The sequence below is a fragment of the Lupinus angustifolius genome, chromosome LG02, assembly GCF_001865875.1.
Source record: "Lupinus angustifolius cultivar Tanjil chromosome LG02, LupAngTanjil_v1.0, whole genome shotgun sequence".
Taxonomy (NCBI): Eukaryota; Viridiplantae; Streptophyta; class Magnoliopsida; order Fabales; family Fabaceae; genus Lupinus; species Lupinus angustifolius.
In genome coordinates this window covers 24,247,575-24,260,852 of record NC_032010.1, presented here as the reverse complement: position 1 = coordinate 24,260,852, position 13,278 = coordinate 24,247,575, and the positions used below count along the sequence as shown (strand labels likewise).

General features: G+C 33.5%; 3 protein-coding genes across 5 annotated transcripts; 1 reads left to right on the top strand and 2 right to left on the bottom strand.

Moving 5' to 3' along the window:
- Positions 2,133 to 3,122, bottom strand: LOC109342116 (glutamic acid-rich protein-like). Its single transcript, XM_019580136.1, has one exon. The coding sequence runs from the start codon at positions 3,041 to 3,043 to the stop codon at positions 2,267 to 2,269; it is 777 nt and encodes a 258-aa protein (XP_019435681.1). The 5' UTR covers positions 3,044 to 3,122; the 3' UTR covers positions 2,133 to 2,266.
- Positions 4,995 to 10,003, top strand: LOC109342113. Of its 3 annotated transcripts, XM_019580133.1 has the most exons (7): positions 5,027 to 5,048; positions 5,244 to 6,049; positions 6,654 to 6,748; positions 6,839 to 6,961; positions 7,848 to 8,627; positions 9,050 to 9,266; positions 9,371 to 10,002. In XM_019580133.1, exons 2-7 carry the CDS (start codon positions 5,755 to 5,757, stop codon positions 9,835 to 9,837), a joined length of 1,977 nt encoding a protein of 658 aa, XP_019435678.1. In that variant the 5' UTR covers positions 5,027 to 5,048; positions 5,244 to 5,754; the 3' UTR covers positions 9,838 to 10,002. The 3 variants fall into 3 exon arrangements, with proteins under 3 accessions (XP_019435679.1, XP_019435677.1, XP_019435678.1); XM_019580134.1 differs by having other exon boundaries at positions 4,995 to 6,049; positions 6,869 to 6,961; positions 9,371 to 10,003; XM_019580132.1 differs by having other exon boundaries at positions 4,995 to 6,049.
- Positions 9,848 to 11,819, bottom strand: LOC109342115 (pectinesterase QRT1-like). Its single transcript, XM_019580135.1, has 5 exons — positions 11,486 to 11,819; positions 11,165 to 11,360; positions 10,875 to 11,078; positions 10,500 to 10,735; positions 9,848 to 10,419 (listed from the first exon to the last, which is right to left on the bottom strand). The coding sequence occupies exons 1-5, from the start codon at positions 11,773 to 11,775 to the stop codon at positions 10,272 to 10,274; spliced, it is 1,074 nt and encodes a 357-aa protein (XP_019435680.1). The 5' UTR covers positions 11,776 to 11,819; the 3' UTR covers positions 9,848 to 10,271.

Genomic DNA, 13,278 nt, shown 5'->3' with positions numbered 1-13,278 from the left:
GAAAATGAACCTCACACTTATAGTTATATGTCCTATAATTTAATCAATTGAATTTACTCTAGGAAATGGAAAAAGGATGAAGTGTAGTTTAATAGTTATGCAACTTGTTAATAGAATTGGAATTGTTTGACAAGTACAATTAACTAAAATTTATTAAATGAGTTAAAAGAATGTGCAATTATGTTATGTTGAGTTGTAAGATTTATCTTTTGTTGAAAATTTGAACAACAAAAATTAGACATGAATTATTAAAAGAATTTAGAATTTTTGGAAGTACATTCCATTAAGTAAACTTTCAAAAGCTATACTCTCCCTTTTGAAAAGGTACAATCTCCTTTATTTTTTTTCATCAAATAACTTTATGATTTTTTCCACCTATTCAACAACTTAAAATCTTAAATCATAACGTTATAATGCTAAAACACAAAAAAACTTAGATTATAACACTATCATAATGCAAGTTTTTTGTTTCTTGGGTTAATCCTACCAAATTTGGAAGGGTGTACTTATTGGAGATCTCACCCACCTTAATATGAAGCTACAAAAGGGAAATAAATCAAACAAATATAATCCATTAAATTTGGAAATTGACTACACTTTGATAGAGAATTAGATAGGATAAAAAGCATGTAAGGGTTTGAAAATGAAAGGCCTATAGTTTTGTGTCATATCAATGTGGAAATGCATTTATTAATTCTCGGCATGTACTATAGAATCATGCAAGTAATTGACAAACACTATGGTTGCTTTCAGAAATAAAATCAATAGTCTATGTCTTTTTCTTGTTATAATTTTGTGAGCATGCTATATCAAATGTGTCTAATTAGTGATAAATTTTGAATAACAATTGATTAAGATGTGGTTAAATGTTAGGGAGATTTTGAGCAAACCATTATCATGGATAAGTAAATAGTTAAGCAAAATTAAAGTGTGATTAATTAGTTAATAAAACTTGGAATATATTCAAAAGGAGAGGCCAAAACCATGTTTAGGTGTCACATCAATATTCATGTTTCTTTTCCATGTTATATAGATATGTGAAATTGTAGAGAAATAATTAGGGGTATGTGTCTATAAAGAAAAGGAACCACGTGTAAAGTTTCATTGATTCTATTCCTTGTGGATGCATGTGAAAGTGTGAAACTATAGGCAATGAAAAATGACTTTATAACCTTCACTATAATTAACTCATTATTACCACTCTCAATTTCACAACAATAAACCAAACACTACGTTCAAACATGATAAAAACTACTTAATATATTTAATATTTTTTCTACCAAATTAAACACATCAAAAGCAAACTCGTAAAATTTAAGTTACCTTATAAGTTTTTAATTGATTTATTATAAGCTTTCAAGTGAGTTTTAATATAGTATTATGCTAGTCATAAAACCTTTTCAATTATTTGCAATGGTGTGGAATCATACAAATGTTCAATTATAACTCATCAAATTTTCTTCAAGATACAACTTGATTGTGAGAGAATGAAATGGTATAAATATCCAAAACCAAACGGGTGGTTGTATTTGCAGCTTAAACAACTAATTCAAGATGTTGCTTATAAACTTAGTAGTAGCACCGACCAATTTGTCTACATTAAATTGCTTGAATATGTCCACATTACATTGCTAAAAATATAAGAAACATATATTTGTTTACTCGAATTTTCCTCACAATTTTAGTTAAGGAACTAATATTTCTTTGAAATGTGTGACTATATCTTTCAACAAGTGTCGCTCTCAATAATTGAATCCTTGATCTTTTGGTTATCTTGAAGATCTAGTAAAGTCTTATCCCACTAGACCAACACATTGTTAATTACTCACATTTGATAAGTGATAAGTGAATTTAAATTATATTATCCAATAATAACCTCCATTTCTCTTAACAAAATTACTTCCAAAATAGTGACATCTAGCACTTTTGTAGTGATGCATGGCATCATGTTATTATTAAACCTAGCAATTAATGCATTGCATAGATTGTGTTCTCAAATAGTGTCCATATATATGTGATTTATTCCTTTGGACATTGTGATATGTGCTTGAATTATGTCTATAATTGCAACATTATAAATTATGTATATAAAACTTGCTCTTTGATGCTGGAAAAACATAGAAATTGTTTACCAAAATTGCATGGGATACAACTAAATTACAAGAAAACTGAAGGAGGAACACATGAAAGGAAAAAAACCCTAACAAATAACTAGAACATTATTTACCTTAACTATTCCAACAAGATCATGGTTAATGTTACTTAATCAAACCATGACAAATAATTGCTGTTTAGCTTCAATTCTTAGATCTTCCTTCATCCTTCTAATGAAATCATCAAATTTTTTGTTCAACTCTTCTGTGCTTATACAATTTTCTTCTTCTATCTCATCACCATCTTCTTCTATATTTTCTTCAATCATAAAGTAATCAATTTCTGACTCCTTTTCTTCCAATACTTCTTTTTCTTCTTCATCTTCTGGCTCTTTCACTTCCAAAATTATTTGGTCACTTTCTTTTTCTTGCTCTTTACCTACAGAAATTATCTTCTCAACTTTTTCTTCCACTTCTTCAACACAGTACTTGATTTCTAATGCTTCCTCAGCTGCAATATTCTCTTCATCAAGCTCAATAGTTTTCTCCAACAAAGGCTCATTGCCCTCACTATCTAGGAACTGAGATTGTGAATCAACTTCAACAACATACTTAGAAGTTACATCATGTTGAACATTCTTAGAATTTTCATCATCATCATCATCACCACTGGGCCCAGAGAAAGATCTAGTTATACCAACAAAAACAAGGAGACCATTGCATAGAAGAAACATGGAATTCTTGTCTATGTTGTGGGTAAATAGTTGGAAGGGGAATGTGGAGAAGTAAAATTTGAAGTAATGAAGGAAGATAAATAAGGAAGAAGGTGAAAAGATGAATGAACACAATGATAGTGAAAGTAACAATTGTGTAAGCTTAACTAGATTATGATGAGATTTTATGCTATGGGTCAAAGATGCTGCTATATTTTGGTATCTAAGTTGATCCATATTATTCTTCACTCTTGAATAAAGGAAGTGAAACTATGAAGGGTTTCAAAGTTGAGGTTGGTATGATATATGTGGAGGTTGGTGTATCAAAGCCCTTAAGGAGAGTCCTTATATATAAGGGAGGGGTGACCCCATAATATTTTTTGTTTCCAAAACTACCCATGGTTGGCAAATTATTAACGGAAGTACATCTGATGTCCCACTTTTGACACCATATCATATATCATCATCTCTGATTGATTAAAAGAATTATTTAAATTAAAATAATAATTATTAAATATTTTTCTGACTAATTATATCTTCTAGCACATAAAATAATACAAAAGAGTAAGATAGCAGATATCGACTCATTATTAAGGGGCAGATAGCACTACATTAAGATGAAGATGCTATTCTATGACTCACCACCTTTTCAGGGATTTTGTCATAAATGAAGATAGCTACTTAAAGAGTAAGTAAGTAGCCAAATTACAAACTACTATTTGTCAAGCTAGGAAATTGGCTAGGGTTATCTTCATCTTCACATGTCTAGATGAGGTTTTAAGTTTAGATCACAATATTATAGTTTTGATATTCTATAAAATCATATTTTATAATTATAATGATAATTGTATCAATCATATTTTCTTACAACTATACATACTATATAATATAATCATAACTACAATTACAATTTAAAATCATATAAGTTGCCATCAATTTTTAGTTTCGGGCTAAAATTAAAGGGTTTATGGGGGAAATAGAGAGAATGAAGTGAAACATCTTCAAAATCACCCCATACTAGTCACATAATAACTAAAAATAATTAACAGTACAGTTCAATCCATATGTATTAATAGCTTGAATAATCTAAATGATTTTGGTAATTGTGGTTGGTTTTATTAATAATAATATATAATTTAGACTAACCTTTCTTGCACACTAAATAAAGATATATGTCTATGTATGCCTCAATTGGTGTATTAAACCAATTAAAATGTAGCATTCAATTCAATAAAAAAATCATAAATATAAAATTATATTATCTATCATAGTTTGATTGGATAGATACATAAAGACATAGTTTTTGGAATAAGTGATCTGGGTTCTATCGGAGTAGAATTTACGAAAAATGATCTAAACTTTTTCATCGCCCTCCTCAACATGTTATTTTCCACCATACCTGACAAAAACAACAAATTGTTGAAACTAAAGAAAGAAAAAGAATAATAGATAAGCACTACCTTTAAAAAGGGCATTGTAAAGTTTGGGGAACCTAGTTCCCTATCCAAACTTTTTATGAAGTTGATAATATTACTTCATATTTTATCAAAGGATACCGGATATGTTAGGAGCTGAAAATAAATAATAATTGAAAGTTTAGTTAGTAGAAAAAAAGAATGAAGAAAAATCATAAGCTAATGAGTTTCAACATTTCATTTGAATTCCTACAACTAAAAATAATATTCCAACTCAAGTGTTTTAAAAAAGTACTGGTACAAGTGTAGAACAAAAAGCTTCACGTTATCACATGTGTGTCAAGAAAAAAAGTGAAATCGTACTTGGGCTTGGGCTTAACAATCACATTCAAGTTGTCTACATTATTCATAGCCTAATTGTGCATGATTGAATTATTCAAATACAACATATTCTGGGAGAATGAAACTTAGTATGAATTGGAGTTATCTAACCAACAATAAGTTGATATAGTAATGAAAGACCTCACTAGATCCAAAGAAATATCAAAATATTTAGAGTTCGATTTTGAGAGGACACTAAGTATAATTGTACCATTGAATAAAAAAATTGGAAGACAACTATCCAAATCTTGTAAATGAGTCTTCTATCTTTTGTAACTTTCTTATTAAACTAGAGTTAATCTTTTAAGATGAATAGTATAGAAACTTTTTATTACAAAGATTGAAAAATGGATATTTAATATATTGAGAGTTGTTAAAGTGTAGCTGAAAGAAGAAGATTAAAGTTTGATTAGAGTTTTATGTGCAACAACAACAACAACATTGTTGTATGTACATTTCCATGTCTCTCCTATGCAACTCTCTCTTTTGACACCAAGTTTATATTTTTGTCTTGAAACTCCACTTAGTTTCTCTTAATTTAGATACCCTTTTGTCCTTTTCCTTGATTCTCTCTTATAGACCCTAAAAAACTCAACACTACTCTCTCTCTTAGGGTTTCCATTCTCTGGATCTGTTTGAAGGTGTCAACTAGAGGTTGCTGTTGATTTTGACAAGCACAGTTATGTTGCTTGGTGCAGTTACAGTACAGGATCATGGCTCTTCTGAGCAGGGTTGTGAGGTTGAAAAAAATACTGGATTGGTTGCATCTTACATGATATTTTTTGTTCTTGTCTGATTTCATAGCCTTAATTGTCAATTGTTGTGAGGGATATTGTTTTTAAGTTTTTTATTAGTTACCATTTGGTGGGGAGCATTTATGATAAAATATCTGTTCAATTAGGGTTGCTGAGGATTCTGGTTTGTTTTCTGTAGAATACATATAGGTAGGAGAGTAAATCAGTGTTATTCTGTGTGCTATTGGCTATTGATTTGTTAGGAATATAGTATGCTAGAAAGTTCTTACTTTGTGATTGAGAGTTTGTGTGACAAGCAAATGAAAAAGAGCTGAACCCTTTTGCCATTTCTTTAGAATCAAGTGTTTTTGTGCTGTCGTTGTTGTTCTTTTGAACCGCTGTTGGTGTCCTCTTCAAGATGACTGTGAACGGACGCTATTTCGTTGAATGGAAAGAGCAGTTTGTGTCACAGGAGCGTGGCAACCGTGTGGTCCACTATTACCTGAAGGATTCTGCTGGAGAATCCGTCCTTGCGGTTGTGGGCACTGAGAGGAGCCTTAGACACATGTTCTATGTTGTTTCTGAGGAGTTCCTCGAGATTTATGCAAAGGAGGGTTCCATTTCTGCTGGTTTCAAATGGAGGTCTAGAAGAGAGGTGGTAGATTGGCTCACATCAACATTATCAAAGCAGCATATGCAGGGAGATAGAGATTGTAAGTTCATACATCTTATTTTCTAACTGGTTGCTATTATTTATAGATTTTCTTTTTGTTATTGTAGTTTGAGTAAAGATACAAAGTTATATGAGTATACTATCTAGTGATGCATACTAGTGAGCAATGATATATGTTTCCATGTAAGACAACCAGGCATGTTTAGCCTTTCGTGTTATCGTTGTAGTAACAAAAAATGTGTTTCCATTATCTGGAGCTTGGCAAATGCGGTGCTATTTGGATAATTTATTTCTTTTTTTTGAGATTTTTATTTGCCCTGAATTTGAAGTGTTTCTTACTAATTACTTTTAGGTAGAATTGACGGTAAAGCTTATGGTGGTGTGTGATGTTCACTACGGTCTATTTATTGGAATAGACTCTGTCAGATATATGCCATGAAATTGGAGAGCTCTTTTTTGAACTGATGAATTTCTTTATTTTGTTGTATTCTTTCTTACTCTTGTTCTAGAGGAGAATAATTTCTCTGGCTCCACTCTTTCTTCTTTCTAATAAAGTTCCTCCTATTACCAGATGTTCTCGATGAATGAAGTTAGAGTCGATTTCTACGTATGATTGTAATAAATTTATTATTTCACTTTAACAGTGTCACCTGGTCATAATTTGGTACCAGCTCATGATGCCACAGATAGCAATATGAATGAAGTTGGTGCTCTGCCTACACAAACATCAGATGACAAGGTATATTCTTTTTTCCTTTTTTCACTTCTATTTCCCTTATTACCATTTCTTATGAATGATTTTGACACGTTCATATAATTCCATTTTCAGGGCCTTCTAACGAGTAATTCCATTGTGCAGAATTCAGAGATTGTTTGGTCAGGAGTTGCGTGGACATGTGGCAAACAACTTAAGCACTATCCTGCTTTTAGCAGGAATGGGATCAAAATAGCGGTAAGCAAGACTTGAACTAAAAAATGGAGGACAAAATGTAATGAAATTTGAGTTGAGACTTGAGAATAACTAACAAAAAATGGCATGAAGTGAGAAAGAAAATGACCTTCCACTTTTAGGCATTTAGTTTGAGCAAAGTAGAAGAATTGCTTTTTCTAATGAATTTTTTCAATAGCAAGTAAATTTAAGTGTTAATGTCGGTGACGGTGTACAATTTGTGCGTTATGACATGAGAAAAGTGTAAACATTTCCAATATTGACATGAATATTTTTTAACTATTAACTTTGTTTTGGAGTGCATTATACCCACTGAGAATTGAGTGACGAGCCTACTTTTCCTGCAATTCGATCCCGTTAGTGCATGGCAGGTTTGAGACTTAGGCGCCCCATGTTCCATTTGAGAACAAGGATTTGTTTGGTATAAATGGTTTGCAATTAGGAAAGATGGTTGTACGTTATGCAAAAAAATGATTTTCAAAACGAAAGGGGTAGATTCCTTTGCCCCTTTTAGATGACAAAATCAAATTTGTATTATAACCATTTTATAATTTATCACTAAAACTGCCACAGAATTAAAGTATCTTCATAATTTTTTTTGTAAATCTGATATTGAAATGTGATTTACCCTGGGCAATGCAACCATACCTCTTACAGCACTTTCAGATAGAATCATAAAGCATCATTTGCAAAATGGATTCTTCTAAATTCAGTTATTGCAATTTTATTCGCTAAAATCAGGAATCTCACTGCAGTTCCAGTCCCAAATAAATGTATTTGTGTTGTGCCGTGATATGCGGTGTATTTCTTCAATGGTCCCCTACCTTTTCCTAGGCAAAAAGCTCTATAGTAAGTTTTATCTCACTTTTGCTCTGTTTCTGATATCCAGATTCAATCTTTCGTTTTTGTCATGGCCAAGGGAAAGAATCATTACATTGCCTATTTGGAGGATATGTATGAAGACAAGAGGGGCCAGAAAAAGGTTAAAGTGAGGTGGTTTCACCATAATCAAGAAGTCAAGGGTGTATATCTTGTGCGAAATCCTCACCCTCGGGAAATTTTTATCACGCCTTATTCTCAAGTCATTAGTGCGGAGTGTGTTGATGGTCCTGCCACAGTGTTAACTTGTGACCATTATTTAAAATGCTTACCTTCTTTTTGCCCGAGTTCAATGGACAAAATTCATTTGTGCTTTAGGCAATGTAGAAGCAACAAAGTGAAACCTTTTGACTTGAGTAAACTGCGTGGCTACTATGATCAGCCAATTCTCTCTTGCTTGCAACATGATTCCTTCCAAAACCTGGAGCCTGATAATAACCTTGCAGAAGATGAAGAATTTAGTGGCGGTGATGATGTAAAGCTAGGAGCAAAGAGAGCCAGAAGTGATAGAGGGTCTCCTCAGACTTGGATAGGTCACCAGGGAGCTAGGAAGTTAATTAGAAGTGAGCAAATGATGGTTTACAAAACCTTCCTGAATGCAAATTATACTAGGCCAGATAGGACACTGTGTAACGCTACATACAAGATTGATGACAATATAGAAATTCTCTGTCAAGACAGTGGTATCAGAGGCTGCTGGTTTAGGTGTACAGTTGTGCAGATGTCCCGGAAACTGTTGAAAGTCCAGTATGATGACTTGCAGGATGAGGATGGAAGCAACAATCTTGAGGTATAATCAAGCTTTTGAGATAATTCTAGCTGCAAATTTCCTAGTTAGTTATAATTTGAAGTTATGTGCTTAAACAACAAGGTTCCCATTTAAATTTATTCTGTTTTAGTAACTAGTAAAAGATTTGCTTTTGTGTTTGTTATAATAAAACATCACAAGATGATGGACTGATGAGTTTCTGCACAAAATTAGCTATGGCTCTAGTTTAAGTCTAATGTCAAAGGCATGCTACACTAATCAGGAATCGACTACTCTCTCTTCTAATGATATGCGAAATGATAAGGGTCCACATTTTACCACATAAAATCTCTTATAATTCAGATACGTTTAAGCTATATCCTCGGGCATATTTCTTACCATTCCTTATTGCTTCTGTGTGTCATTTCTAGAAACCAAGATCTCATAATATTTCCAACTTGTAGGAATGGATGCATGCTTTCAAATTGGCCATGCCTGATAAACTTGGGATGAGACATTCTGACCGGCCAACCATCAGGCCAGCCCCAACATATGACAAACAAGAACTTGCTATTGAAGTTGGAACTGCAGTTGATTCATGGTGGAGTGATGGGTGGTGGGAGGGAGTTGTATGTGGAATCGATAATCGTGGTGATGATAGTGTGCAAGTCTACTTTCCTGGTGTGCTATATTCGTTTGCCTTTCCAACTATTTTTCTTTCGTAAAATTATTTCATCCTTTTCTGTTTATTAATAGAGTTCGGGGTTATTTTTTTGTCTTATCAGGTGAAAGCTTGCTAATGAGAGTGTGCAAGAAGGATCTAAGAATATCAAGAGATTGGTTGGGGGACCATTGGGTTAATATTAAGGCAAAGCCTGACATAACCTCATCTATATTCAAAGTTATTGATGTTAACACAAAGCTTTCCGTGTCATCTTCTACAGCTAAAGATGATGCTGGCTCTGTTGGTTTGGCTGATTCATTCCATGATGTTTCTGTTGGTAACATGTCTAATGAACTGGATGATACTGTTGAAGACAAACCTGTGTGTTTCGAGGGTGTTGCTGAAGATGAAGATGTGGACCGTGTTCATGATAATAAACCCTCTTCACAAAAACGTACTCAAGTTGATAATATTGAGACAAATGATGGTTCTGATAATGAAAAGAATGGTGATAACCAATACGTTAATAACGATCATGGCCATATGGAGGACTGCAAAGGCACAGAACCAATGGAAGTGAATGTATAAACGTTTTTCGGGTACGCAAGCATAAACTTAAGTTAGGTCTGATTGTAGAGCTCTGCCATCATTTCAATGCTTTGTTGTAATGTGAGTTAAGGATTAGTATGTAAATAGTTACACGGGTATGTGGGGAAGCTCATTGTTTTTGCAATCTTTAGTTGACTTCATGGATGTAAGACATTGTTGAGCAATTTACACTTATGTCAACTTTTATTTATCTGGAAAGTTTTGCTTCAATTACTGCTTAACATGATTAAGAACGTCTTACAATTCATTATGATAAAGATTGAGCATGGAGGACCCTGTACTAGAGTTAACTTATCACAGATGCACAAATAAAAACATCAAAATTTTCTCATCTTGTGATGTGTAATATAGTAAACAAGGACCTAAATAAAGGGATAATATATATTATCCAAAGTAATTGGAGCAGCTTAATGCTATAGTCTAAGCCATTGATCTCCATTTATGAATCTCTTGTCCAGAAAAGGTTTTGCTTCATTGTAGGTGAATGATTTTGACCAAGGCACCCTATGTCTTCTATCTGCTCCTTTTCCATGGCATTGATACTCACCAAACACTGCAGTCCTGAAATATAAACCAGATGCTTAGAGATAATTCTCGGGTGTATAATAACGATGTCGAATTTGGAACAAGTAGTAATGTACCTCCTTCTTTCTGGATGATTCCATTCTGACCACCCTGTAGGATTGATAATATCATCCATATAAGTATTAGAATATATTATTCTTGAGTAGTTACCCCATGCTCTACCAAGGTACACCTTGCCAGTTCCTCTAATCCTACATCCTACAAAAGAAAATCCGGTATCTTGAACAGGTGAATCCCGGTGATGTGCAGCGATCGCTCCGTAGTTTTCAGCTATGGACTGAAGACGACATTTCTGATCGGCAAACACCACCAACCCCTCAAACATCAGAGAATTACTCACAGTTCTTTTGCTTGCAGGGTGCAACACATAAAATAGACTTGGTAATTGGTAACTAGCTTTACTTTAGTAAGAAACAAAAGACTCATCTTACCTCATAGAATGATTTTGCACTGCCAAAGATAAAATCAACTTTCCCTTGGATGAGACACTTTAAGAAGTAATGTGTTCCTGAGTTATCTAAGAGAGTGTCTTGTGTTCCCTTGATCTGAACTCTATAGAACATGGCTCTATTACTGTTTACCCTCAGTGCGACGGCTTGCATTCCAACTCCACCTGGTGCTGCAACGACCGAGTTCTGAAACCACGCAAATATTCATTACATCTCCAAATTGCAGTTGTTTATTGTTCATCTTATGTTTGGGTAGCAAAAGTTGTCATTACCTCAAAAGTGATCTGAGTTGCACAGAAATAATCTGATTCTACTCCTACAGTTGCTGAACCATATGTGCCCAATGTTTCTCCATTTGGTCCTTTATCAGATGATTTACTATTCCAAGTAATAGCAGCACCTGATGTTTCATTTCTTCTACCTATAAATGAAATATAAGGCTTGTTGTTTGGCACAAGCACCTTCTCTCTGCATATATTTCAGATAAAAAGGGTAAAAATATTGAAGTCAAAGATTTTAATGTTAAAAAATGATAATAAGGATAGAGCCTTGAAGATTCAAGAAATTTGGAACCATTACTACTTACTACTGACCTGTAAACTCCTGGATAAATGTATATTTTCACCCTTTGAGTGTTGTGATTTGGAACCATATCCACTGCTCCTTGAACAGTTTTTGAATGTCCCTTTCCATGCTGATCAACCACAATAACTCTAACCTCATTATGAGACTTCAATGCCAACCTTTGTTCATCAACTTGCAAATCTTCCCAACTAATATAGTTCCTAGCACCACCTTCTGCTAAATCCACCTGAGCCCACATCATGAAAACCAAAACACACAACACTAGTACAACTCTATAAGATAACAACCTCATCATCATGGTTTGGCACTTACAAAATAGTTATCTCATTAGCATGAAGGCTTATAAAGAGGGAAGGAATAGGAAACAAAAATACCCAATGGAGTTTTATTTTCTTTTTTGAGTTTAAGTGCAGGTAAGGAACATAAAGAGACTTTAGTCTAATTGAATGAAGCTTAACAACATTTAAATAAGTGAAACAGAAAGTGCCAAATGAAGCAGAAAGAGTGTTGGATAACTGAAAAGTGTTACCACTTTTTATACAAACTTGATCAATTAACATACTAATATACAAGAGGATACAGTTTTATGTCTTAGTTGTTTAGAAATATGAACTTAGAAGTTAGAAACAAGAAGAGCAGTTGTAGCTTCATGGGGTGCAACTTCCCCCCACTATTTGAACCTTTCAATAAGGTCACATCACATCACATTTTTTATTTTTTATTTTGTCTCTTTTCAAAACTGTAAGGCATCAGCCACGAACCCCGAAAGAGGTTAATTTATTATCCAAAAAAGTAAGAAATATTCTTAGTACAAAAAAAAACTATAATCACCACTAGTTCACAATTTTCTTTATATGTATAGAGTATTAAGAAGTACAAGCAGTTGTTAAAGTTGAAGTTATTCCTCAAAGTACAAAGCAAAGGTTATAAGGAGTATAGAATAGTAATAATAATAGAGTATAGCAGTTACAATATGTACTATAGAATAATGGGAGTGGAATTGATTAAGACATTTATATATTAGTTCAGTTTAGAATACCAAATCATTTCAAACTCTCCCATCATTATAGTAAGTGGACATTTAAGGTAAAAAACAATTCTTAGGGATGAAGATGGTCATGAGTGCCATCAATTGATTCATATTAACTTGTTCAATTTTCATTCAATGTGTAAGGTCAATTTCGTCATTTTTACTAAACCCACTTTCACATTCTCTCTATTCTTTCAAAGTTTGCACCTTTCATATCTTATAATGGATTTACAACCCAAACCAGAACCTGGGTTGCCACCCATCTTGGGTTTCACCACCAACAATGCAAAATTACATGCAATGAGCATTCCTCAACTCTTCACATTTTCTCTCGAGGAGCAAGGGATGAAAGGCTCAAAGCTGAGATTGCTTCATTGCAAGTGAGGTGGAGAGAATGGACAAGGATAAAGGTGAAGAAGGGAGGAATAGAGAAGATTTGTATAAAAAATGGAAAAAGGCATAAGAGTGTTATAACAATTTATTTATTGAGGGAAGTGGTGGAGAATTGGTCAAAGGATATGATTGTATTAAAGAGTTGAGGTATGAGAGGTAGGGGTAAATAGGACCCGACTTTATCAGCTCATCCGACTTATGATCAGGTCTGAATAGGATCGGATATTATCGATTTTAGGCTTAGAGTTTAAAAATCATTCAATATTTAGAGTTGTGTAGAGGATAAGTATGACCCGTTTGGACCCGTTCCATGTTATACAACTCTTTGGCCGAAAATATTGTTGATTGTGTAACTTTTTCATCATATGTATACGATTG